We start from the raw sequence: 26,358 nt of genomic DNA, 5'->3' as shown, positions 1-26,358 counted from the left end.
GGCATGGCGGCACATGCGCAGCTATTCAGGAGGCTGAGGCAGCAGAATCGCTTGAGCTCAAGAGTTCTAGTCTGGGGAGGGGGGTGGGGGGCACAGAAAGGGGGAGATGGCCCAAACAATGTACACATATGTGAGTAAACTAAAAATGATAAAATAAAAAACTTTTTAAGCCTAAAAAATAAATAATAAATAAATAAAGAGTTCGAGACCAGCCTGTGTAGAATAGCAATATCCATATCAAAAAAAAAAAAAAAAACTCTTAGACACAGCTTTTCATACAGATAAGAATTTAATTACTTAGAGATTTAATTAACAGATTAACAGCAAGATCAAAGTTTTGTTTATACCATATAGCAGTGGGCTGGCAAAGTGGTTCTTGTGGTAGATTCTCAGTAATCCCTGAACAAGAGTTTATCACAAGCCAGGCAACAGTGGCTCATGTCTGTAATCCTAACTATTTGGGAGGCTGAAATTGGAAGGATCATGGTTTGAGGACAAATAGTTCATGAAATAGTTCATGAAACCCCATCTCCAAAATCATGCAGAGCAAAACGGACTGGAGGTATGGCTCAAATGGTAGAGCACCTACTCTGTAGGTGCAAAGCCCTGAGTTCAAACCCCAGTCCCACCAAAAATTAAATTAAATTAAAGAGATTATCACAGCACAGAATTATTTACATGCACAAAGAAATGACATCAAGGGATGGGAGTATGGCTCAAGTGGTAGAGCTACAATTTTTTTGAGTTCTTCATTCTGAGAGCCATTAAACCAGTTTTCTTTAGACCACGTGGGCTGGTCTGGGGCTATATAAATGCAATATGTAGTCTGCCAGTGCTGTAGGTAGATAAGAGAGAGGGATGAAGAAGAGGTGAGCATCCCAGCCAGCTATGTACCGAGTACGTGGGTGCACCGAAGTCACAGCATGTTCCATGCAGTCAGTGACCAGGTTCAGGTCTATGGAACAATTCGCCAGTCTTTCTTTGGCAGTGCTGCAAACTGTTTAAAAGAAGGGTAACAAGGTCAGCAAACTTAGTCCTTATATTGTGATTTTAAGATCTCGTTGCTAATCACAGCAGTCTAACCCCATTTAATTTCTATAACAACTAGGATGATCCAGACCTGTGCTTTCCAAAATGATAGTTCTTACAAGAAACTGGATGACTCACCTCCAAGTGGCTACTGTGGCCTGTACCTGCCCAGGCCTAGTCCCCACCCATGGCCAGTAGAGCCCTGTAAACCTGGTCCTCAGCAACTTACCTCTCCCTGACTACACCGTCCCTCCTGTCACATTGACAAACAGAGTTTGTGGTCAGGTCTTTTGCACTTAAGTCAGGCAGACATCTTACAACAGCCCTGCCAAACTATCAAGGGGGGTGTCGTTCTCTCAAGACCCAGAAGTCCCATGTCTTTAAGCATGTGAAAACTGGTCCGGAAGCTTTGTGCTTGGAGGAGCTGGCAGTCATTCTCCAATCCTCTTTCCTTTTCTTACACAAGAAGAAAAGAAAAAAAGCTTACAGGTATCAAATAACCGTTGTCCATACGCCGCCTTGATATGTGCAGGGGTTTCTTCCCAGTCTTGCTTCATTTTCTCTATGGACAACTTCAAATTTGTTTCTCCAGTTCTGAAGGCACCAGGTGTAATTATGCTGACTTTCACCCCAAAATCTCCAATCTCACGCCTGAAATAAAACCCTTCAAGTTGAGTCCTTTGATGGAAAGATATCACTATTTCAATGCTCTCATGGAAGAAAACACAAAACAAAGAATATAAAAAAAAAAAACTTTAATGAATATTTTAAAGAATAAAGAAATAGGAAAAAAATTTAACATCCCTAAATTGAATAATTTGGACATAATCACACCAATCACCATAACCATTCATCTACATTCACCCCTTTTATTTATTTATTTATTTTTGCAGTAGTGAGGTTTGAACTCAGGGCCTACACTTTGAGCCACTCCACCAGCCCTTTTTGTGAAGGGTTTTTTTGAGATAGGGTCTCCTGAACTATTTGTCCTGGCTGGCTTCAAACCGTGATCCTCCTGATCTCTGCCTCCTGAGTAGCTAGGATTACAGGCTGAGTCACCGGCACCCAGCTACATCCACTCTTTTATTTTTTTATTTTTATTTTTTTCAAAAGAAATCAAATTCATTTTTATGAAATTTTATAGTACAATTATCTTCTAGTGGATCTTCTCTTAGGTCACAGTATTTATAATTCCATTTACATCTGTATAATTTTTAAATTAAAAAGCAAAAGCAAGTCAATAGAAATCTAAGTTTTCATTTGCAAAGTTCGCTTCGGTTTCCAGGCGGGTCCCGCCTGGTGCGGTGGACTCCTCCTCCAGACGTGGACCACAGCCAGAGATCCCCAGTTTACGGAGCGTACAGGCCTCGACTCATTAGGAACGCTTTTTGGTTTGGCTCGCGTTTCAAGAAATTCTGGAGCATGTCCATGCCGTCCAGAGATCCCCCAGGTTTCAGGATTAGGTTTCTGTATTTCATTCCAACCTCTGGATTCATTATCCCTTCTTTTTTAAAACAGCTATAAAACATGTCCACGGAAAATACTTCACTCCAAAGATATCCATAATATTGCTATATCCACTCTTTTAACAAAGAGTTATTAAGTATCTACAGTACGCTAGACACTGGAGGTGTGAGGAAAACAAATAATAAAGAAAATTAACATTTATTAGGACAGGGACTGTGTTAAATGTCTTAAGTGCACAGTCTCAGCAGATTGAGACTCAGTTTCTCTCTCAAAAAACTCACAGTGGAAAAGTCCAATAAGTAAGCACAGAGCTGCAATACAACTCAAAAGAATTTTAAGGGCCAGGTGTAACTGGGTTCAACACTCAGCATGAAGAGGAAGAACAAGGAAGAGGAGGAGGAAGAGGATAAGGAGGATAAGGGAGAGGAGGAGGAAAAGAAGAAGAGGAGATGCAGATTTTCCAAGAGAGTCCAACTTCAGTGAGGAGAAGACATTTCAGTTAGTTATTTAGGTTAGTTTAAAAAACAGTTCCAAAAAACTCATCAGAGACTGACTCTGTGCTAGGTTCTGTACTAAGTGCTGCCTAGTGAAGTAAGATGGCACCATGCACCATGCACAGGTAGACTCTCTGTGCTCTAGGGATAGGGGTGATGGGTGTCCCTAAATTTTAGGCTGCCTTGCTGGAGAAGATAAAGCCCAAGCTGACGTCCATGAGAAATAATGGTTCACGAAAAGTGGTTCTCACAGTGTAGACCCTGGGCCGAGAACATCAACACCTTGGCATTTGTTAGAAATGCAACTTATTAGGCCCTTGTTAAACTTACTAAATCTGAAAGTCTGGAGATGAGGCCCAACTATCTGTTTTTTACAGGCCCTCCTGGTAACTCTGAGGCATGTTAGAGTTTAAGAACCACAAGAAAAGCTGTCATTATCAAACTTACACCTAAAACCTTCTGTGTAAGCTTTGGAGAAAGAGTCCCCAAGGGCTCATGTGTACTGGGGAACAGTCAGGGGCCAGGCAAGCCAGAGGTGACCCTTCTTCTCTAAATTTCACTTCTCCTTGGAGTTCCCACTGTCAGGGTGAACAAAAAGAAGCCATGTTAGGATTGGATCCCCATTCTTGCTGGCAGCTTACTGACACCCCACTAGAAGGACCACATCTAGCCTCAAGGAAATGACAAGCCACCACTTTACCAGGGGGTCCAGAGCTGAGCAACTTATCTACCTAATTACCACTTACTTATCTCCTATAGCTTCTCCATTCAGGAGAATTTTCCCCCCCAGTGGGGTTTCCCTTCCAAACCCGCTCCCCTATATCTATCTGTTCCAAGTCTGTAAGTGGCTGGGGCTCCACCTCACTTGCTGGAGTCCCCATCCACAGGGCCCCTTCCCGAACAATCCAAATGTAGGCCAAAACTTCCTTTCCCTTCACATGCTTAGCACAACTAAGGTGAACTTGAATTTTCTAAAGGAATTTTAATTCAAATGACTATTTAATTCAAATGACTATTTATAGTCATTTGAATTCTGAAAAGATAAATTTTTCTCTTGGTACAAAATGAGTCAAAGAACCCAAGAGACCAGTCCTAGGTAGTGGCAACTCAGTGGGAAGCAGCCCTGTGTGGTAGATAGGACATCGGATAGGCAAGAAGCCAGGTCTGCCACATGGAAACAACTCTTGTAAATTTCCTTGGCTATTTTGTTTCCCTCCTAGGCATATAATATAATATGCACAATGAAATAGACAAATAACAATCATGGTATATGCTAGACTAAATAAGAGTCCCCAAAGATATCAGGTTCTAATTCCTAGAACCAGTAAATACTACCTTTGTGCAAAGACTTTTCAGATGTGATTAAGATCTTGAGATCCAAAGAAGATTATCTGAATCATCTCAGTGGATCCTAAATGCAATCACAGCTATCCTCATAAGAGAAGTAGGGGGCTGGAGGTGTCACTCAAGTGACAAAGCACTTGCCTGGTAAGCTTAAGGCCCTGAGTTCAAACCCCAGTACTATCAAAAAAAAAAGGGAAAAAATTGAAAACAAACCTAGCCAGGCACCAATGGCTCACACCTGCAATCCTAGCTACTCAGGAGGCAGAGATAAGGTAGATCATGGTTCAAAGCCAGCCTGGGGAAATAGTTCCCAAGACCCTATCTTGAAAAAACCCAACAAAAAAGGGCTGGTGGAGTGGCTCAAGGTGTAGGCCCTGAGTTCAAGCCCAATACCACAAAAAAAGAAAAAAAGAGAGAGAGAGAGAGAGGCACATTTGGCTACTGCAAAAGAGAAAGCAGCAATATGACCATGGAGTCAGAAACTGGAGTGATATAGCCACAAGCCAAAGAATGTTAAGAATGCTAGCAGACAAACTGGAAGAGGCAAGTCACAGATTCTTCCCTACAGCCCTCCAAAGGAATGTGATCCTGTTAAAAATCTTAATTTTGGTCTAGTGATACTGATTTCATCTTCAGACCTCCAGAACTGTGAAGAAATAAATATGTTAGGACACCATATACCAGACGTTACTGTGATAGTTTATTACAGTAGCCATAGGAAGCTAATCTCTAATATACAGTACCTGTAATATTCAGAACTTATTTCCAAGTAAAACTGCCCAAGGTCAACCCCTCCTACAGAGAATATGTTGTACCCAGTGATTAAACCCTCATGCCTACTGATTGGACCAGGGCAGGTACTTAATTGGAAGAGAGCCCCTCTTAGGGCTGGACAGTGGCTCTGTCTGTTATATATGACATAGCTAAGTTACTAAATCTCTCCGCCTCAGTTTCTCAGATGTATACTATGGATTAAAGTAATACCTTCTAAATGCAAATTAAAACCACACTAAGATTCCACCTCACCCCTGTTAGAATAGCCATCATCAGCAACACCACCAACAACAGGTGTTGGCGAGGATGCGGGGAAAAAGGAACCCTCTTACACTGTTGGTGGGAATGTAGACTAGTACAACCACTCTGGAAAAAAATTTGGAGGCTACTTAAAAAGCTGGACATCGATCTACCATTTGATCCAGCAATACCACTCTTGGGGATATACCCAAAAGACTGTTACTCCAGAGGCACCTGCACATCCATGTTTATTGCGGCACTATTCACAATAGCCAAGTTATGGAAACAGCCAAGATGCCCCAGCACTGACGAATGGATTAAGAAAATGTGGTATCTATACACAATGGAATTTTATGCAGCCATGAAGAAGAACGAAATGTTATCATTCGCTGGTAAATGGATGGAATTGGAGAACATCATTCTGAGTGAGGTTAGCCTGGCTCAAAAGACCAAAAATCGTATGTTCTCCCTCATATGTGGACATTAGATCAGGGCAAACACAACAAGGGGATTGGACTTTGAGCACATGATAAAAGCGAGAGCACACAAGGGAGGGGTGAGGATAGGTAAGACACCTAAAAAACTAGCTAGCATTTGTTGCCCTTAATGCAGAGAAACTAAAGCAGATACCTTAAAGCAACTGAGGCCAATAGGAAAAGGGGACCAGGAACTAGAGAAAAGGTTAGATTAAAAAGAATTAACCTAGAAGGTAACACCCACGCACAGGAAATCAATGTGAGTCAATGCCCTGTATAGCTATCCTTATCTCAACCAGCAAAACCCCTTGTTCCTTCCTATTATTGCTTATACTCTCTCTACAACAAAATTAGAGATAAGGGCAAAATAGTTTCTGCTGGGTATTGAGGGGGGGAGCGGGAGGGGGTGGAGTGGGTGGTAAGGGAGGGGGTGGGGGCAGGGGGGAGAAATAAACCAATCCTTGTATGCACATATGAATAATAAAAGAAAAATGAAAAAAAAAAAAAAAAGAAAAAGAAGAAAAAAAATAAATAAATAAAGTAACACCTTCTCTCACTGAGTTGTCATAATAATTAAATGATTAGGGGTTGGAGGTATAGTTCGGTGATAGAGTGTTTGCCTAGCAAGGGAGGAAGGAAGGGAGGAAGGGAGAGAAAGGAGAAAGAAAGAGAGAGAGAGAGAGAGAAAGAGAGAGAGAGAAAGGTAAGTGACTTAATAGATGCAAAGTACTTACAATAATGCCTGACACATAATAAGTACACCAAAATGTCACATAATGTGGTATCACCTTGTGGCTCAGTGGTAGAGCGCTTGCCTAGCATGTGTAAGGTCTTGGGTTCAATTCCTAGCACCATAGGGAAAAAAAAATTAATCCAGTCTATAGGATTCTCTCTCAGAAATTAAAATATAAGGGACCTCTGAAGAGAAGGAATCCACTGATAGTAGGGACAGAAGCTGAAATAGCACATGAACAAAAGCCAGGCCCCATCAAAGGCAGGGCTGGAACCAGTTAGAAAGAGAGTCACTGTCAAGAAACAGGGACAAGTCCTCTTTCAGGAAAAAAAGAAAGTCAGATTCTCCTCAGAAATGAAATTTTATCCAAGAAAAATCTTTTTTTTTTTTTTATCAAAGATAAATCTTGCGAATTCAAGTGTGATATGGTGACAGGAGATAAAAAAAACCTCATGTCAAAACACAGTTCTGACAATTCTTGACTGTGGCAGGTGAACTTTGGAAAAGGTACTTAAATTTAAACCTCAGTTTCCATGAACTAGTAATAATATCTACCTATCAAGATTTGGGGAGTGATGGAATAAGATAAGGAAGGCAAAAGCAAGTAGCAACACGCCTAAGACATAATGGTCATTAGTTGTTTTGATTTTACCTTAGGAGAATCGCCTCAGTCGGGTAACTCTGGCTCACTGTAATCTTAGCTACTTGGGAGGCTGATATTGGGAAGATCAAGGTTTGAGGCCAACCTGCCAAAATAGTTCGTAAGACCCCTATCTCCACAATAACCAGAAAAAAAATGGACTGGGGGGGGTGGCTCAAGCAGTAGAGTGCTTGCTTTGCAAGTGCAAAGCCCTGAGTTCAAACCCCAGTCTCATAAAAAAAAAAAAAAAAAAAAGACAGTGAGAGAGAATTACCTCAGTGTATCCGAAAAGGCTTCTACTCCATACTTGGAGACAGCATAGAATCCTCCGAAGCAAGCAAGTCTTCCCAGAACACTAGAGACATTGACAACCCTCCCCCTTGCGCTCCTCACCAAGGGGAGCATGCTCAAGGTCATCTGGATCAAACCAATGAGATTCACGTTGACGATGCTCACACAGTCCTCCATCTTCTGCCACTCGAGGTAGCCACAGGAGAGGTAAATGCCTGCATTGTTGACCAAGCCCCAGAGTCCTAAAACAACAAAACTCAACTCAGGACAACTGTTTACTTTGACTAATTTTCCTGCTAAAAACAAACAATCATGCTAGAAAATATATATTTTTTTCTTCCCCCCCCAGAAAAAATATTTTTAATGCTTTTAAATGTATCTATCAGTTAACCCGAAGTTAAAAAAAAAAAAGGACAAAAACTAGTTGATTGCTAACTTTTTGTGTGTGTGCAGTTGTTGCTTTGTTTTCTATTTTTTGGCAGTACTGGGATTTGAACTCAGGACCTTGTGCTTGCTAGGCACTTGAGCCTCACCCCCAGCCCTTTTTGCTTTATTTATTTATTTATTTATTTATTTATTGTGGTACTGGGGTTTGAACTCAGGGCCTACAAATTGAGCCACTCTACCAGCCCTTTTCTGTGATGGGTGTTTTCGAGATAGGGTCTGGAGAACTATTTGCCTAGGCTGCCTTTGAACCATGATCCTCCTGATCTCTGCCTCCTGAATAGTTAGGATTATAGGTGTGAGCCACTGGCACCCAGTTCATTTTGGTTTATTTTATTTTTCTGATAGGGTCTGGCACTTTTGTCTGGGGCTGGACTCAGACTGACATCCTCCTACCTTCACCACACCACCACCACCTAACTGGGATTACAGGCATGAACCACCACATCTGTTTTGTTTTTCTGAGATAGTGTCTCACCAACTTTTTTGCAGAGCTGACCTTGAACGTTGATCCTCCTATCCCTGCCTCCCATGTAGCTGAATTGCTATTTTTTTTTTATTTGAGGGAATCTGCCAACCATTGTGAATTTGAACTTCAGTATATGTAGCCTCAAACAAATTAACAAACAAAAGAAGAGAAGTTTGGGGCTCACCAAATGTAAAGAGTCTAATAAAAGACACTCTCTTAATTAAACTATGATCCTAAGGGGCTCTTCTATCACTTTAAGCTAGTTAAGTCCTCAAAAAGATCAGAAGTTAAATTATTTGGCTTTAACTTTGAGGTTGGAGAAATGGGGAAATAATCAGCCGAGAATTATTTTAAGATGTCCATGGGGTCTGAATGCTCTCAGGCATCTGACAAACAAACACAGATACTCTTTGGAGGAATCTATCTTAGGTCTCAAGAAACCATCAGAGAGCTACTAGGAAAAGTAGCACCTTGTTGTCATGAAAATATAAACACAAAAAAAAACAAACCAGCAGGGCACCAGTAATCCTAGCTACCTGGGAGGCAGAGATCTGGGGGATCTTGGTTCAAGACCAGCCTGAGCAAAAAGTTGGAGAGAACCCATCTCCAAAATAAACAGAGCAAAATGGACTGGAGGTGTGGCTCAAGAGGTAGAGTGCCTGCTTGCAAGTGAAAAGCCCTGAGTTCAAATCCCAGTCCCACAAAAAAAAAAAAAAACCCTGTGTAAGAACCAGCAGAAGTAATTGGTAATTGGCAGCACTCACAAAGACTTTCTATACTAGAATTACAAGAAATATTAGATTAAAAGCAGTATGCTAAATATAATTGTAAGAGAAGGGATTCAAAATATTAATAAAGACAAAATACTGTAAAATTGATCAAGCAGATTTGCATAAGGACTAAGTAGAGGGAATGGGGATGTATCTCAGTGGTTGAGTGTGCACAAGGCCCTGAGTTCGATCCCTGGTACTGCCAAAAAAAAAAAAAAAAGGTACACCTCTGGAAATAAAAGGTACAACAACTGAAGTTTTAAAATTTGGTGGGCAGACGGAATAGCAGATAGCGCAGAAAAGAGATAGTAGTCAACTGGAGATAGAAAAAGGAAAATATGCAGCATATAACACAAAGAAAAAAGAGATAAAGATGTGAAAGGAAAAGGAGGCAAGGACAAAGTAAAAACATCTAATTAATCAGATCCAGAAAGAAAAGAGAAACAACATGGAATCAAGTCAATATTCAAGGAACTAATCTCTGAGAATTTTCTAGAGCTGATGAAAAACAATTATCCAAAGATTCAAGAAGACAGAAAAAAAAAAAAGAATCCCAATCAGAATAAATAAAGAAATCCACATGTGGGGATACCAAAATAAAACTTAAAGATCAAAGAAAGAGAACATCCTTAAGTAGATGAAAAGAAAAGATTTTTTCAGACAGGAGTCAGCAACTAACACCTGTAATCCTAGCTACTTAGGGGACAGAGATGAGGAGAACTGTGGTTCAAAATCAACCCCCGTCAATCAGTTCTCAAGACCCTATCTTGGAAAAAAATCACAAAAAAAGGGCTGATGGAGGGACTTAAGCAGCAAGTGCAAGGCCCTGAGTTCAAACCCCAGTGCTGCCAAAAAAAAAGAAGAAAAGAAAAAATTATTTTCAAAGGAAAAATAGTCTGACAACTGACTTAACAAAAACAGATAACAACGGAATGGAATCTTCAGTATTCTGAAAAAAATAATTATAAACTTAAAACTGCATATCTAACAAAAATATCTTTCAAGAATAAGAGCAAAATGAAGACATTTTAAGAAATACAAAAGAAAAAGAAAATTTGCCCCAACACCTTCTAGATTCTAAATTCTAAGGAACGTATTCAGTCAGGAAAAAAAAGTATCCAGAAATAGGGGGAGGGGGGATAAAGGAGAATGATGGAGGGGGTGAATTCAACTATGATATATTGTAAGAACTTTTGTAAATGTCACAATGTACCCCCAGTACAATAATAATATAATTTAAATTAAAAAAAAAAAGAAAAAGGTAATTTTACATGAAAGATTTAAGAAGAAATAATGTTTAAAGAAAGTAGCAATTTGGCCGTTGTAAATTACGATGAAGTAATTATATTTCATCTCTTCTGCATGGTCTAGACATCATTTAAAAAAAAAAAAGAAAGTAGCAGATAAAATTTAAACCTAAAGAGACATGACATAGAGACTGGAGGTGTGGCTCAAGTGGTAGAGCGCCTGCCTAGCAAGTGCAAAGCCCTGAGGCCTGAAAAGACAACATAAAACAAAACAAAATGTCATATACTATAGTCAAAGACAGAACCAAAATACACAACAGCAATGGCAGATATATTAGGAAGGGTAATTGGAAATCAAGTATGCCAAGGGCCTGGATTCTTCAGAAGGGTAAAAATGATTACTTACTTGGTAAGTAAGTAAACAGTTAAAATTTCTAGGTGAACCACTAAAGAAAAGGAAATAGTGCATATTATTTTCAATAGCGAAAACAGTGGGGAAAAATGTGGAATAAAGAAATTCAGTCTGGGGTTACGGGTGTGACTCAGTGGCAGAGTGTATGCTTGCATGTGGCTCAAATGGGAGAGCACCAGCCTAGTAAGTGTAAGGCCCTGAGTTCAATTCCAGTACTGCCAAAAAAAATTGTATTTATAAATATTTTGCTTGTAAGATTAGATAATAGCCTCAAATGTATGGAGCTCATGTCTTCATGTAAACATTTTTAAGGAAACAAAACACTGCAAAGGATCATGATAGTCCTTCAAATGACAAAGCCAAGCCTTTTAACCCTGCTTTTTTTTTTTTTTTTTTTTTTTTTGCAGTACTGGGGCTTGAACTCAGGGCCTACACCTTTAACCACTCCACTAGCCCTTTTTTGTGGTGGATTTTTTCGAGACAGGGTCTCCCAAACTATTTGCTGGCTTCAAACTGGGATCCTCCTGATCTCTGCCTCCTGAGTAGCTGGGATTACAGGTGTGAACCACCGGCGCCTGGCTTAACTCTGCTTTTGATATATACACAGTATAATAACCCTTGCATTTTCCTGCCTAAGTAAGTGAAAGGAGAAAGTATTTCTTCATACCTCTGTCTCCCACGTGCTCTTTCACCCACTGGGTGGCTGCAGAGATGCTCTCTGTCTTGGTGACATCCAGTATAACTGTCTCCAGTCTGCCTGATGTCTGATTTCTCAGCTGCTCGGCCCCTTTTTCTGTCAGACATGCAGCCAGCACCCTCATGCCTCTCATGTCCAGCTGTCTGGCCAGCAGGTTCCCAAAGCCTGAGTCACAGCCCGTGATGAAGACGTACTTGTCTTGCAGGTGGCTCACCACCTGCCTCTCCCGGTACCAGCGCAGCAGGTGGTACAGGACCACAAGGCCTGCCAGGTAGAGCCACATGGTGAAGGTCTGCCCTTTAACAGAAAGAGAACAGCTTTTTCTGAGTGTGGTGGCACACCCTGTAATTCTATCTACTACGGAGGCTGAAGCAAGAGGATTGCAAGTTCGAAACCAGCCTGGAATATTTAGTGAGACTTGTCTCAAAATAAAGTTTTCAAAAGGGGCTGAAGATATAGCTCAGTGGTAGAGCACTTGCTTAGCATGTGGGAGGCCCTAGGTTTAGTTCTCAGTACCATTAAAAAGAAAAAAAAGTAGAGAAATAAAGAAACAAAGAAAGAAAAGAGTTTCCATTTTATTCCTTCCTTTAAAATTGTTTTTAATTGAGAATTTGCTGTGTGCCAGGCATTGTGATAGTGCTGGAGACACTGTATTGTTGACTATTACTATTACTTAGCCACAGTCTAGAAAGGGGAGTCAGAAAAAAATCAAAAGAAAGGGGAGTCAGAGAGGTAGCTAAACAATGCAACACAGTGAGACAGGTGCCACAACAGAAGTTATATGCACAGTCTAGTGAGGCTGCAAAGAAGGATGAGCCACCCATAGCCTGGCAAGGTTAGATATGGTTTCAAGGAAGCAGCAATGTGGCTGCTACTTTCCATAGGATAGGTAAGAGTTTAAAAAGTGGGCAAGGGTGTAAGGACAGTCCAGGCAGTAACAATGTATACATGAATGGAGATGTGAACAGCATAAAACTTCCTGATAGCTACAAGCAGTTCAGCTTGGGTGCAAGGTAGAACCTGTAGAGGAAGAGATGGGAGATAAGGTTGTGAAAAGCTGGATCATGAAGAGCCTCTTAGGCCACACTTAAGAATTTGAACATTAACCTAGGCAATGAGGGTGTGCTATTATAAGTTATTAAACTGGAGAACAAATTTTAGCTTAGAAGGATCAGTCACGTGGTGGCAGTGAGGATAGATTACATATGGGTGTGATAAAGGAGACTCAATAGTCAGGTGACCCAATAGTTGAGGGAGATATTGCAGCCAACACAGTAATAAATATAGACCAATCAAAAGCACTGTGAAAATTGGTGTTCACAGTTGCCTACATTTCTATATAGAGTCATGAAGAAACATTCACCATTTTTAGTCAATTTATTGATGTTGGCTGAGTGATATAATTCATAAAGATATTGGTGGAGGTCAAAGATAAGTGTGGGTCCGCTAAGACTTGACAAGATCTATATACCATAAGGCCTGCCAAGAGGTAAGTGTACACAACTCAAATTCCTTAGTTTGGCATGAAGGCCTCCTCAGCACTGTCCAACTTCTTCCTCAGTCTTCTCTCTTAGCATACTCTCTCCTACCGTAGCCTTTAATTGAAACAAGCAGCTTGTAGTAACCAACATAATACAGATTTTTGTTGTTTTTTAAGAGTCAATGTCTCACTGTGTTGCCCAGGGTGGCATTGAACTCCTGGGCTCAAGTAATCCTCTTGCCTCAGCCTCCTAGGTGGTTGGTACCACAGGCACTGGCCACCATGAACAGCAGTACAAGTTTTGTATCCTCTACACATGCTTCTCTCTAATTCTTTTTTTTCCAGCCTTTATCCACTAGGAAAGTAGTACTCTTCTAATAAGATTCAGGTTCATTATCATGTTCATTCTGCAAACATTAATTAAACATCTGCTCTGACACAGTGTAAGGCACTAATACACTTAGTGAAAAAACGTGGTCCATTCATTGTTAAATTCCCAGTCTTAATGGAAGACGGACAAAAAAATAAAAGGATACAGTAGAGGTAATGTAGTATAATGATTAGATGCAGAGGCTTTGGCAGGTTACTACCATGGATGTGATCTTGTCTTTACTATTCACTATCTGTTTGACCATAAAAAAGTCACTTAATTTTTGCCTTGATTTCCTCATGTGAAAAATGGGCATATAGTAATTGCATATACCTCATGAGGTTTTTGTGTGTCTCATATGGGTATATGTATATATCTTTTAGTTATTGTGTGGTTACAGGAAAATTTTTGGACTTTTTTTTTTTTTTGGTAGTATGGATTTGAGCTCAGGTGCTCTACCACTGGAGCCACTCCACCATCACTCCCTCTGTTTTGTGTTGGGTTTTTTTGAGATAAGGTCTCACAAACTATTTGCCTAGGCTGGCTTCCAACTTCGATCCTCCTGATCGCTGCCTCCTGAGTAGCTCAGATTATAGGCATTAGTCTTTGGCTCCTGGCAAATTTTTGGGTTTTTTATTTTTAAAATAGCCAGTTGTGAAAACTTTGAAAAAAAATTTAAAAATCACATGAAAGAAAAAATTTCCCATAATCATATTTCTGTGTTGACATTTTTAATGCCTACCAAATTCAAGGACTTATACTAAAGCTAATAAAGACAATAAGGAAGGAAAAAACAAATTCTGCCATCAGGAATTAATGTAATAAGTCCTATAAAAGATGTTTTAAGGGCTGGGGAGTAACAATGGTATAACTCATTCTTAGCATGCACCAGGCCCTGGGTTCAATCCCCAGCACCAAAAAAAAAAAAAAAAAAGGTTTTAAAAATGTGCTATGGTGTGGGGGGTGCGGAATTAGAAATTTCTGTGTGACTCCATTAATGAGAAGAGGATGGGGATGGGGTGAGGGGGACAAAAGAGAGACTATATTCCAAAGACAAAAAGAGAGGAAGAGCAGGGGAAACTACAAAAGAGGTGACAAGGCTGCTTAAAAGCATGGAGAAGCAAAAAAGCAATCCAGAGAAAAGTAGGAAACAGTCCACAGCTCCAGCCCCAACTTGGAGGAGGGGGAGCCAAAACCACACCATAAGGTAAACCAGGCAGCAGTGGTGAAAACAAATTGGCAGTCCTAGCTACAAGATAAGCCCACAGTTCTAGCAAGCCTTAAATCCAGTACAGGGATTTGGTGTGACAGTGATTTTTCCAGTGTGGCAGGCTAGCAGTGGAGAAGAAAGACATTTTGTCATTCCCCATACCTTGAACTACTATAGCTAGGTGCCATCTTGAGAGGGTCCTATTGTTTGAGACTGAGTTTCTCTGGGGACCTGATAACAAAGAACAATCACAGCTCATGGACCCTAGAGACAGCCTGCTACAGTGACTAAGTGGGAGACAACCATAAGAGGTAGTTACAGAGAGGGAGAGAATGTGATGTGGATCATTGAGAATTTTAAGCAAGCACGGAGGTCAGGCAGTGAAGGGCATGGTTGGTTGCAGCCCTGCTCTTTGTGGTGAGAAGCAAGACCCATCCATTGAGGATCCCTGCAGAAACAGAACTCTAAGCCTATAGCCTGTGTGTTGCTTTGGCCTCTGAGAGATGCCACCTGGTTGCATATGGTTGGCTGTTGGGCAGGAGTGAGAGCTCTGAGCCCAGGTCATATGGATCACTCCATTTCCCCAACCTCTTCCCGCCAACAACAGGACAGTTAACTGCTGAGTAGGGTCTGAAAGCTCTGAGACCAACAGACAGAGTGTTGGGTTTCTTCAGTTCTCCCCCCACCCCAGTGCTAATCTCAATGATTGGTTTGCTTTACCCCCTCTCTGACTCATTCAGGAGACACTTCTAGGCTTAGACACTTGCTACGCCTGGAAGCACAAACTGGGGGGAGGGAGTAGTGGAGTGAGTGGGATCTGCCTGGCTCACTGGCTACAAAGCTCCTTGCAGCTAGCAGTTGCTCCCAATACACAAAGAAGGGAAGCTTCCAAAGTGAATACATCCCTGAAGCAGACAAATAGACCCTTGATGGGCCCCATCCTCAGCCCACAGACAGCATCAACCTATACACTAGAAACTATAAGAGACTCTAGCTTAGGGCTGTACACATGGCTCAAGTGGGAAAGTGCCTACCTAGCAAGCAAGCATAAGGTCCTGAGTTCAAACCTCAGTACTGTCAACCAGAGAGAGAGAGACTTTATCTAGTTTTTCTCTTTTTGAGTGGTGCTATGGATTGTACCCAGTATCCTGCGCCAGTAAGTGAATATGAATGTTTGGCTACTGAGCCACATTCAGTTCAGTACTAAAAAATTGCACCTCAATTCTGCCTCTATCCAGTCCCGCCTGAACACTGAGAATACTTTAACTGCAAGAATATTGGTGATTAAAACCTCCAATGACTTGGCCTCAGGTGCTCAAAACCCACTGCAGAAACACAAGAAATATGAAAAAAATCAAGGCAACATAACTCTTCCAAAAGTCAATAACTCATCAATGATGTACTCTAATGATAGGGAAGTGAATGAAATCATAGGTAAAAATTTCAAAAGAATGATTATAAATTATTAATAAACTGGTCACTAGTGGCTCATGCCTGAAATCCTAGCTACTCGGGAGACAGAGATCAGGAATATCACGGTTCTAAACCAGCCTGGGCAAATAGTTCACAAGATCCTATCTTGAAAAAAAAAATCACAAAAATAAGGCTGGTAGAGTTTTCAAGGTGTACGCCCCGAGTTCAAATCCCAGCACCACAAAAATAAATAAATAATAAAAATATTTATTTTATTATTTAAAAAATCCTGAATGAATTCAAAAAGAATGCAAATAAACAGCAAAATGAAATGAGGAAGACAATGCAGGATATGAAAGAGGCATTCAGTAAAGATACAGAAATCCTGAGAAAAATCAAATTGAAATTCTGGAAATGAAAACCTCAATAAATCTAATTTTAAAATCCTGGTTGGAAGCCTTACCAATTGGTCGGATCAAGTAGAAGACATAATCTCAGAGTTTGAAGACAAGATAGATGAATTAGAATATTCAGACAATAATAAATGAAAAAAGGTATGAATGGAACATATAAGGCCTCTGGGACACCATTAAAACACTAAATCTATGAATCATGGGCATAAAAAAAGGAGAAGAGGTATAAACTAAAGGCACAGAAAACATATTAAATAAAATAATAGAAGAAAATTTCCCAAATACTGAGAAAGAAATGGTCATCCAGGTACAGGAGGTTTTTATAATGCCAAATGGACAAACTGAGAAAAGAATGTTCCACCAAATATTCCAAGTCACAGAAAACACAGTCTTCTCAGCATCCCATAGAACTTTCTCCAAAACAGACCACATTTCAGGACATAAAGTAAGTCTTAACAAATATAAGAAAAATGAAATAACTTCTTATATTTTTTGTCATGCCACAATGGAATAAAACTAGAAATCAACAGGAAGAGAAACTTCAGAAAATATACAAACACATAGAGACTAACAATCAAAGAAATAAAGGAGGGAAATGAAAAAAAGACCTAGAATCAAATGAAAATGAAAATCCCACATACCAGAACCCATGGGATACAATGAAAGTAGTTTTAAAGTGGAAGTTTATAGCTATGAGGGTCTAAATTTAAAAATCAGAGAGATCTCAAATAAGGTCTTAGAAAAACAAGAACGAGCCAAACCAAAATTAGTAAAAGGAAAGAAATAATAAAAATCAGAGCTGGAATCAACAAAATGGAAACTCAAAGGATCAATAAAACAAAGAGTTGATCCTTTGAAAGAATAAACAAGATTGACAAACCTTTAGCCAAACTAAAAGAAGGAAGGAAGGAAGGACTCAAATTAATAAACTTAGAGATAAGAAAGTTGACATTATAACAGATACCACTGAAATTCAGAGGCTTATTAAGGAATGGTTTGAAAACTTATACGCCAATAAATTAGAAAATCTGGAAGAAATGGATAAATTTCTAGACATTATGACCTACCAAAATTGAACCAAGAAAATACAAGTAACTTAAACAGATCAATAAGAGGCAATGAGCCCAAGTACCATCAACAGGTGAATGGATAATAGAAAATGTGAGATATATATATATTATGGATTTTTACTCAGCCTTTACTAAGAATGAAATCATGTCATTTGCTGGAAAGTGGATAAAACTGGAGATCATCATGTTAGTGAAATAAACCATGTTTTCTCTCATTTGTGGAAGTTAGGAGAAGACAAAACAGAATAAAACAAGAAAGTCAAATTCATAGTAGCAAAATTGGGATGACTAGGGAGATAGAAGGGGAAGGAAAAGAGGGAGTGAGAAAAGGTAAGAAAACGGTAATAAAGGGCGTAAATATGATCAAAATACATCATGTGCATGTATGAAAATGTCAAGGGAAGTCACTTACTGTGTACAATTGAATACACATCTGTTAAAAAATGTGCTATGTAACCAAATATGGTGGAGCACATCTGTAATCCCAGCTATTCAGAAGGCGGAAACAGGAAGATAGTGAGTTTAGGCCAGCCCAGGGAAACTTTGCAAGACCTTATCTCAAAATACAAAATACAAAATTTCTAAGGGCACGGCTCAAGTGGTAGAGTGCTTGCTTTGCAAGTTAGAGACTCTAGGTTCCATTCCCAGTAGTGAAAAGAAATGTGTCATAATATACAGCAAAAATTGCAAGTTAGTAAAGCACAGTATGATTCCATTTGTATATGTAAAGTATGGTTCCATTCATATACATTATAAACTTGCAAAACAGTGTCATATATTGTTTAGAAAAGATATGTATATATAAAAGTAAACAAATATGACTGGGAATCATAAATGCTAAGGTCAGGAAATGCTAGCATCCTGATTACCTTCAGAAGAGAAAAGGGGTTTTATAAGGACCTTTTTAACTATATCTGTAAAATACATATATATATATGTATTTTATATATTTTTTTTTCATATATATATACATATATATATATATATATAAATGTAAAGGTTTTTCAAATCTAGGTACTGGGTATAAGGATACTTGTTATTTTATTGTTTTACTTTTTTTTTTAATGGGACTGGAGTTTGAACTCAGGGCTTCATACTTACAAAGCAGGTATTCTATGACCTGATCCATACCTCCTTCTGTGACTTTTTTGACCAGAAGATACAAGTTCTGCCTGGAAGAAGGGTGAAGTCTTCAAAACAGTGAAGGTTAATAGGAAGAATCAGAAGGCACAAGAAAATAGCAGTCTAGGTGTTGTGAACAGCACATTCAAAGCCACAAACACATAGAAGAATGCCAAGCATGTTTCAAGGCTTGGGGCATGGCTTTGTTGGAGAGGGCTTGCCTGGCAGGTTTGATCCTCAACACTGCTAAAAATAAAAGACTTTTATATCATAAAATGCAAGCTTCAGGTAAAGTGATAGGAGATGAATCAAAGATACCAAGCAAACACCCTGTCAAGATTCAAATTTGGAAGTCTTTGAGGAATCTTAAGCAGTATCTTAAAGATAGCCCTACAAAGAAAAAGACAGAGCAAGACTAGAATGGAGGAACCAGTGAGTGGTCTATTGCAAGGATCTAAGCAAAGACAATAAAAATCTAAACTTGGGCTGTGGCAATGGGGATGGAGAGGAGAGAACATATTCCAGAGACATTAGAACTAGATGAACAGGACTTATTGAGGACTTTGATGAGGGAGTATGGCAGAGGAAGAAGGCTCAGACTGACTGCCAGGTTCCTATCTTGGGGAACTTGGTTAATGAGAGGTGTGGTGAGGGTAGTAAGCAAACAAGATCAGAAAAACAGGACAAGAGACTGCCTGTTGACTCTGTAGCCCTCTGTCTGCCCCAACCGTTACATAAAATAGTTCTGGCAAAGACCATGAATGACATGGCATGGTTGCCAAATCTAATGGGCTCTTTTTAGTCTTCATCTTTTTTTTTTGTGGTACTGGGGTTTGAACTCAGTGCCTAAACCTTGAGCCACTCCACCAACCATTTTTTGTGATGGTTTTTTTTTTTTTTTTTGGATAGGGTCTCCCGAACCATTTGCTGGGGACTGGCCTCAAAACACGACCCTCCTGATCTCTGCGTCCTGAGTAGCTAGGTTTTTAGGTGTGAGCCACTACCTGTGGTACATAGCTTCAGTCTTCATCTTTTTTTGCAGTACTGGGGCATGAACTCAGGGCCTTCACCTTGAGCTACTCTACTATAACCCTTTTTTATGAAGGATTTTTTAGAGATAGGGTCTCTTGAACTATTTGCCTGGGCTGGCTTCAAACCATGATCCTCCTGATCTCTGCCTTTTGAGTAGCTAGAATTACGGGCCTAAGCCACCGGTGCCCAGCTTCAGTCTTCATCTTAATTGATCATATTTGCCCTTTCACAACTCTCTTCTCTCTTTCCTTGGCTTCTTGAAATCACTCTCTTCTAGCTCTCCTTCTATTACTATTTTTTCTTTTGTCCTTCACTGGCTTCCCTTCCTCTCCCTAGTTTTAAAGTCAATATTCTTAAGAGTTTTATCATGGCCCTTCTTCTCTCTTTGTTTTTACTTTTATTTTATTTTTTATTATTATTGTTATACTGGGAGTACATTGTGACATTTACCAAAGTTCTTACAATATATTGTAGTTGAATTCACCTCCTCCTTTATCCCCCTCTCTCTCTTCCTAGAACAGGCTTCTTCTCTTCTCACTATACTTTTTGGTGGTCCTCAGTCATCCTGGCCTGAATGTGAATAACTCCAAATCACTGACTTCAGCCCAGATCTCTCTCCTGAGATCTAACCCCTATACCCGACTATCTGCTATCCAGCAGATAGTCTGCCACCCGGGTTCATCCATTCATTCTGTAAACATAAAGTCCCTGCTGCGTGCTAGGGCTGCACTAGCTACTGGAGATAATGGAAGTGAGTCAAGTAAACATAGTATTTGAACTCTTAGAACTTGCAGTCTTTGCTTGTTTGTTTGTTTCTTCATGGTGCTGGGACTCTAACTCAGTGCATGCTAGGCAAGCACTCTACTACTGGCCTAGAACTTACAATTTTGGTAGAGAAAACAGATGCTAAACATATAGCCTCACAAATAAATACATACACAGTATAAACAGATTGCACATTTGCATTCTGTGTGAGGGCTGGAAAAGAAAAGCAAAAAAAAGTGCTTAGGGGGTATCATAGTAATACTTCAAAATCAGCATATTCAAAGCTGAAATAATCATGGTTCACTGCAGTCTGACCCTCTTCCTTATTTTCGTGTCTGTACATGCATTCTCTATCTGTACACATAGTCAACAAATACTTAACACACTTAGTAAGGGCCTATTAGGTGCAAAACAACCTCTTCCCATCCAGTTACCCAAGTCCAAAACCTGGGAATCACCCTAGACCTTTTCCTCCTCTCTCACATAAGTCATTACGACCACCCCATTCCTTCAATTTCTAATTACTGCCTTAGAAACAGTGAATATTTTTTCACCTGGATTCCAACTACGGTCTCAAAGATTGTTCTACCTCTGGTTGCTCTCTCTCCTCCTATTTGCCCTCCATAGAACTCTGGAGCTTATTTCTAAAACACAACTCTGATTATGTTTCTTTGTTGATTAAAATCTATCCATGACCAGGCAAGGTGATATGTGCCTGTAATCCTAATTACTAAGTTGGATGAGGCAGGAGGATCATAAGTTCAAGACCAGCCTGGGCAACATAGTGAGAGCCTGTCTTTAAAAAAGAAAAGAAAAGAAGGAGGAAGAAAATGAGAAAAGGGGGGAGGGAAGGAGGAGAAGGAAAGAAAAGAAATCCAGGATTCCCCAAATTCCTGTGAAAGAATAAGTTGTATTTTGTTGTATTTTGACTTACACCTTCCTATTCTATATTTCAAGCAGTCTGTAAACAGAAAGCTAGATTCAAAGAGTACATAGTTTTTGACAACAAGAGAACCTACACAAATGCAGTCTACTTATTAAAAGCTTGGTAGATTAATTTAGAGTTTAGGCTTAAAAATTAAATTTCCTATACCAAACCAACTATACAGATTCAAGAACAATTGCAGTGTTCTATAACACATGTTGTAATTGGCTTTGTGGTCATCCACTTGCTTTGTGGCTGAAGGGAATATTCCTTTGAGATTAAGCTAAAACTTTATCATTAAACAATTATGATGGCACTCTGCTTCTCTGACACAGTTTATAACAAGAGATATAGCTTATCATATTTTAACTGAAATATGACTTTGGCCCCATCTAAGTAGTCTCCCTTTATTGTGCTCCAGAGTCTGTAGAACACATTCTCAAACCTTTATCTTATTGAAAAAATAACTAGCATATAGGAGTACTTTAAGTTTTCAAAAGGCTTGTTTATAGGGCTAACAGAGTGGCTCAAGTAGTAGAGTGACTGCTAGAAAGCAGGAGGCCTTGAGTTCAAACCCCAGGGCCACAAAAAAAGAAAAAAAATCCAAAAGACTTGTTTATTTCAACAAGGTTTTTACTCTCAAGACTTCTTATCAAATATGGAGCAAGGCACCAGTGACTCATACCTGTAATCCTAGCTACACAGCAGGCAGAAATCAGAAGCAGTGATCACAGCTCTAAGCCAGCCCTGGACAAATAGTTTGTGATACCCTAGCTCAAAAAAATCAATCACAAAAAAGGGCTGATGGAGTGGCTTAAGTGGTAAGAGAGCCTGCCCAGTAAGCATGAGACCCTGAGTTCAAACCCCAGTGCTGCCACAAAAAAAAAATTGATATGATCAGTATTTTACTTTTATTTTGACCAAAGGTGAATAAAAGTGGAAGATGAATGATTTTAACTTCCACACTCTTTAGCCTGGCATGCAATATTAGGGCCACAGTTGGCCCCTTAGCACCATCTCTTGCTTTGCCTTCACTCAGAGTGTGAGCTCTAGCCATATGGAGCTATTGGCAGTTCCTGAAAGTGCTATTCCATGTATGCTTTTGTGTCTGTGTTCCCTATAATAATCTTATCAACATCTTAAGAAACATGCTGATGCCAAAAACCTGCTGGGTTAAAAATATATCTGTAAGCCAGATGCTAGTGGCTCATGACTGTAATCTTTGCCACTTGGGAGGCTAAGATTGGGAAGCTCATGTTTTGAGGCCAGCCAGAGGTAATAGTTCACAAGACTCCATCTCCAAAATAACCACAGTAAAAATGGACTGGAGCTGTGGCTCAAGTGGTAGAGCACCTGCTTTGCAATTGCAAAGCCCTGAGTTCAAACCTTAGTCCCCCCCCCCACAAAAAAATGTATCTGTAACACTTCATTACATTTATTTGCACCTATTGCCCTTGCTAAACTACAACTTTCTTGTAAGCAAAAACCATGTCATTGTTTTTTTTCTTTTTTCTCCACAGAGCCTATCTAAGTGCCTGACACAGACTGTATTAGGGTTCTCCAGAGAGACAGAATCAGTAGAATAAATAGATACAGATGCATGAGGAAGTTTATTGGGGGATTGGCTCACACAATTGTAGAGGCTGAGGAGTCCCACAACAGGCTGTCTGCAAACTGGAGCCCCGGCGATGCCAGTAGTGTTTCTCAGTTCAAATCCAAGGCCTCAGAACCAAGAAAACTGACTCAGTGTAAGGACAACGGCCTGAGAAATCAGGGGTCCACAGGTGTCCTGGAATCCAAAGGCTCTGGAAAGCCTACTTCTGTGACCTTTTTGCTCTATAGGCCCCTATCTGATTGGATGATGCCCGCCCACAGGGAGGGCGGACCTTCCCCATTGGGTCCACCTACTCACTCACCAAGGTCCTCTGGCAACACCCTCACAGGCACACCCAGAAAAATTGCTTCTGTAGGTATTCCTAGATCTCTGAGGATTCCTTAATCCAGTCAAGTTGATATCTAAAATTAACTATAATGCATGTGTTCGTGAACTATTTATGGAATAAATAAACAAAAGAAAGATTGGTGGGCACGGAGGCCCATATCTGTAATCCCAGTTACTCAATGGGCTGCAGTGGGATGATGGGAGGATCGAAAGATTGAGGCCAGCCTGGACAATATATAGCTAGACCCCTTGTCTAAATAATAAAATTTTGCCAACCCTGGGCAAAAAACATGAGACCCTATCTGAAAAATAACTACAAGCAAAAAAAGGCTGGGGCATGATTTAAGTGGTACAGCACCTGCCTAGCAAGTTGCAGGGCCCTGAGCTCAAACCCCATACCACCAAAAAAAGAAAAAAAATGCTGGTGAGGATGCAGGGAAAAAGGACCCTTCATACACTGTTGGTGGGAATGCAAACTAGTGCAACCATTACTCAGTATGGAGGTTCCTCAAAAAACCAAAAATAGAACTACTTTATGACCCCACCATAGCACTCTTGGGCATATATACAAAGAACTATGAATCAATATATAAGTGAGATACCTGAATATCTATGTTTATTGCAGCTCTGTTCACAATAGCCAAACTGTGGGATCAGCAGAGGTGCCCAACACTGATGAATGGACAAAGAAGAAAATATGGTACATATCCATATATATAAGCCATGGAATATTACTCAGCCATAAAGAAAAGTGAAATTATGTCATTTGCAGGAAAATGGATAGAACTGGAGATCATCATCTTGAATGAAACAAGCCAAGCTCAAAAAGCCAAATATTACATGTTCTCACTTATTAGTAGAACTTAGACCTAAAATGGTGATGATCATGATGACGATGGGACATGAATGTAAATTGGGGGACTGCCTAAGGGGGATCAGCAGGGAATGGGAAAGGATACTGAGGGGTGAAGAGGGCCAAAGTCTGCTACATATATACATATGAAGATAGCATAATGAAACCCACCAAACACTTTTTGAAAAGGGGGAAAAGTGGAGGGATGGGAATATAATGGAGGGGGTGAACTTGTTCAAAGTACACCTTACTCAGCATGTATGGAATTATCACAATGAAATTCCCTCATGTTATTAATGCATGTTATTAAAAAATAAAATTAAAATCAATCAATCAATAAAATGAAGGACTGAATGAACCATACCTATTCAGAATAAATCACCCTTTCAAATGTTAAAAATATGTAGACTAACAATAGAAATTGAACTGGAGGGAAGTCCATGAGGTGGGTGTCCAAGCCTGCAAAGAACTTGAGAAGAAAGACTTGGAGCTGATAGATACAGCCGAAGAGGGGAGAGGATGGTATCACTAGGCAGTGTAGCCTTGAAGGAGCAAAGCGTTGTGCGCCTATGTGAGTGAAAGCGCAGCAGAAAAGGAAAGGAATGGCAACGCTGCCTCCCAGTGGCCTCTGGGCCAGAGATCGCTCGTAAGGTGCAGCTTTCCCACATTGAGTGGTTCTGGACTACGGACTGTGCGTACCGTACGCCTTCATTTATCCCACTTAGCTCTCCTAACAACCCCTTATGGAAGATATCATGTAATTTAGGGGTTAAGCAGGCAGACCCTGGAGCCAGGCTGGTTCTCCACTTAAGGTCTCTCTCACTTATTAGCTGAGTAACCTTGGACAAATTTACTTAAGTTCCCTGCTTTTCCTCCTTCTGTAAAGTAGGGATAATATTAGTACTTAATACACAGAGTCCTGATGAGGAATAGATTTTTTGGTAGTACTCGGGTTCTCGCACTCGCTAGCCAGTTATTACTCCAAAATAACCAGAGCATCTGGCGGAGTGGCTCAAGTAGTAAAGTGCCTGCCTCGAAAGCATAAGGCCTTGAGTTCAAACCCCAGTACCACAAAAAAAAAAAAAAAAAAACAGCAAAATAACAAGAGCAAAATGTACTGGAGATGTGGCTCAAGCAGTAGAGTGCCTGCTTTGCAAGTACAAAGCCCTGAGTTCAAGCCCCAGTATCACAAAAAAAAAAAAAAATCCCGGAGATGGGCTTGGGATATAGCTTAAGTGCCTTGTGCCTAGATACAGAACTTGTGCTTAGCATGCACAAGGTCCTGAATTAGATCCCCAACACTGAAAAAAAAACTTTCAGAGAACTAGGCATGGTGGCACATGCCTGTAATCCCAGAACTCAGTAGGCAGGATGTTTCTAATTTCAAGACCAGCCTGGGCTACCTAGTAAAACCCTATCTCATAAAAACCCTGTCTGAGGCAAAGGGGAGAGGGAGGTGGATCTGGTTCCAGAAAACAGCACTTGCGAAACTCCTGATACTATTGTTGAAGTTCAACCCCTCTCAGCAATGCAAATCACCCTACCCAAATAAGATGAATGGGAGTTGGGAAAATCAACTGTTTTGTGAAGGATGGCAGATGACCAGAGCCCATTTTGGCCACTTTGCCCACTAGAGTTGGGAATTAGGATAGCAGGAGCATACTAGAGACTCTAGGCTCTTCTTGCTCTCCTATTACTACTGTAAAAATAAAATTCATTAAAATGGTGGTTTTTAAGTGACACAACACAGATGTGACTATCAGACTGCCCATCCCGGACTAATTGCAATGAGATGTATCTTTACACAATAAGACTGACCGGCAGATCTGCACATCAATAGCAAATGGTCTTCCTTTATATTTGTAAAACTCTCCATGATGTTATAAGCTTCCTCTAATTCATATTTCAGTATTCCTGGATGTTCTGTCTGAGAAACTAAATATACAAACAGATGATGGCCAGACCACATATAAAAATAGAACTGTAAATGAAATGGAAGTGAGAACCCAAAAATAAATCCATCTATTTACAGTCAACTGACTTTTGAAAAAGGTCCCAAGAACATATATTGGAGAAAGAACAATCTCTTCAGTAAATGGCGCTGAGAAAACTAGATATCCATATGCAGAATGAAACTAGATCCCTGTCTTTCACCGAATACAAAAATCAACTCAAAATGATCAAATGTAAGCACCAAAACTATGAAATTACTAGAAGAAAACATAGGGGACACACA

The 26,358-nt window shown here is 40.0% G+C and overlaps 1 protein-coding gene across 5 annotated transcripts; it reads right to left on the bottom strand.

The window, feature by feature from the left end:
- Nucleotides 1-270: 270 nt before the first annotated feature.
- Hsd17b6 (hydroxysteroid 17-beta dehydrogenase 6) lies at nucleotides 271-23,153 on the bottom strand. Of its 5 annotated transcripts, none has more exons than XM_074083697.1 (5): nucleotides 22,958-23,151; nucleotides 11,498-11,819; nucleotides 7,472-7,730; nucleotides 1,517-1,737; nucleotides 271-997 (listed from the first exon to the last, which is right to left on the bottom strand). In XM_074083697.1, exons 2-5 carry the CDS (start codon nucleotides 11,808-11,810, stop codon nucleotides 780-782), a joined length of 1,011 nt encoding a protein of 336 aa, XP_073939798.1. In that variant the 5' UTR covers nucleotides 11,811-11,819; nucleotides 22,958-23,151; the 3' UTR covers nucleotides 271-779. The 5 variants fall into 5 exon arrangements, with proteins under 5 accessions (XP_073939798.1, XP_073939797.1, XP_020018814.2 ...); XM_074083696.1 differs by having other exon boundaries at nucleotides 11,498-11,824; nucleotides 22,960-23,151; XM_020163225.2 differs by having other exon boundaries at nucleotides 1,517-1,680; nucleotides 11,498-11,824; nucleotides 22,958-23,148.
- Between the last annotated feature and the right edge of the window lie 3,205 nt (nucleotides 23,154-26,358).

Source organism: Castor canadensis, chromosome 8 (assembly GCF_047511655.1).
Source record: "Castor canadensis chromosome 8, mCasCan1.hap1v2, whole genome shotgun sequence".
Classification (NCBI taxonomy): Eukaryota; Metazoa; Chordata; class Mammalia; order Rodentia; family Castoridae; genus Castor; species Castor canadensis.
This window is presented reverse-complemented; position numbering and strand designations above follow the sequence as displayed.

Excerpts from the sequence above, each read along its gene's own strand:
- Hsd17b6 (XM_074083697.1), bottom strand. The coding sequence starts at position 11,810 with ATGTGGCTCTACCTGGCAGGCCTTGTGGTCCTGTACCACCTGCTGCGC. Across the intron at positions 7,731-11,497 it reads AGAGCACGTGGGAGACAGAG|GACTCTGGGGCTTGGTCAAC; the intron begins GTATGAAGAAAT and ends TTGTTGTTTTAG. Across the intron at positions 998-1,516 it reads ACAACGGTTATTTGATACCT|TTTGCAGCACTGCCAAAGAA; the intron begins GTAAGCTTTTTT and ends TCTTTTAAACAG.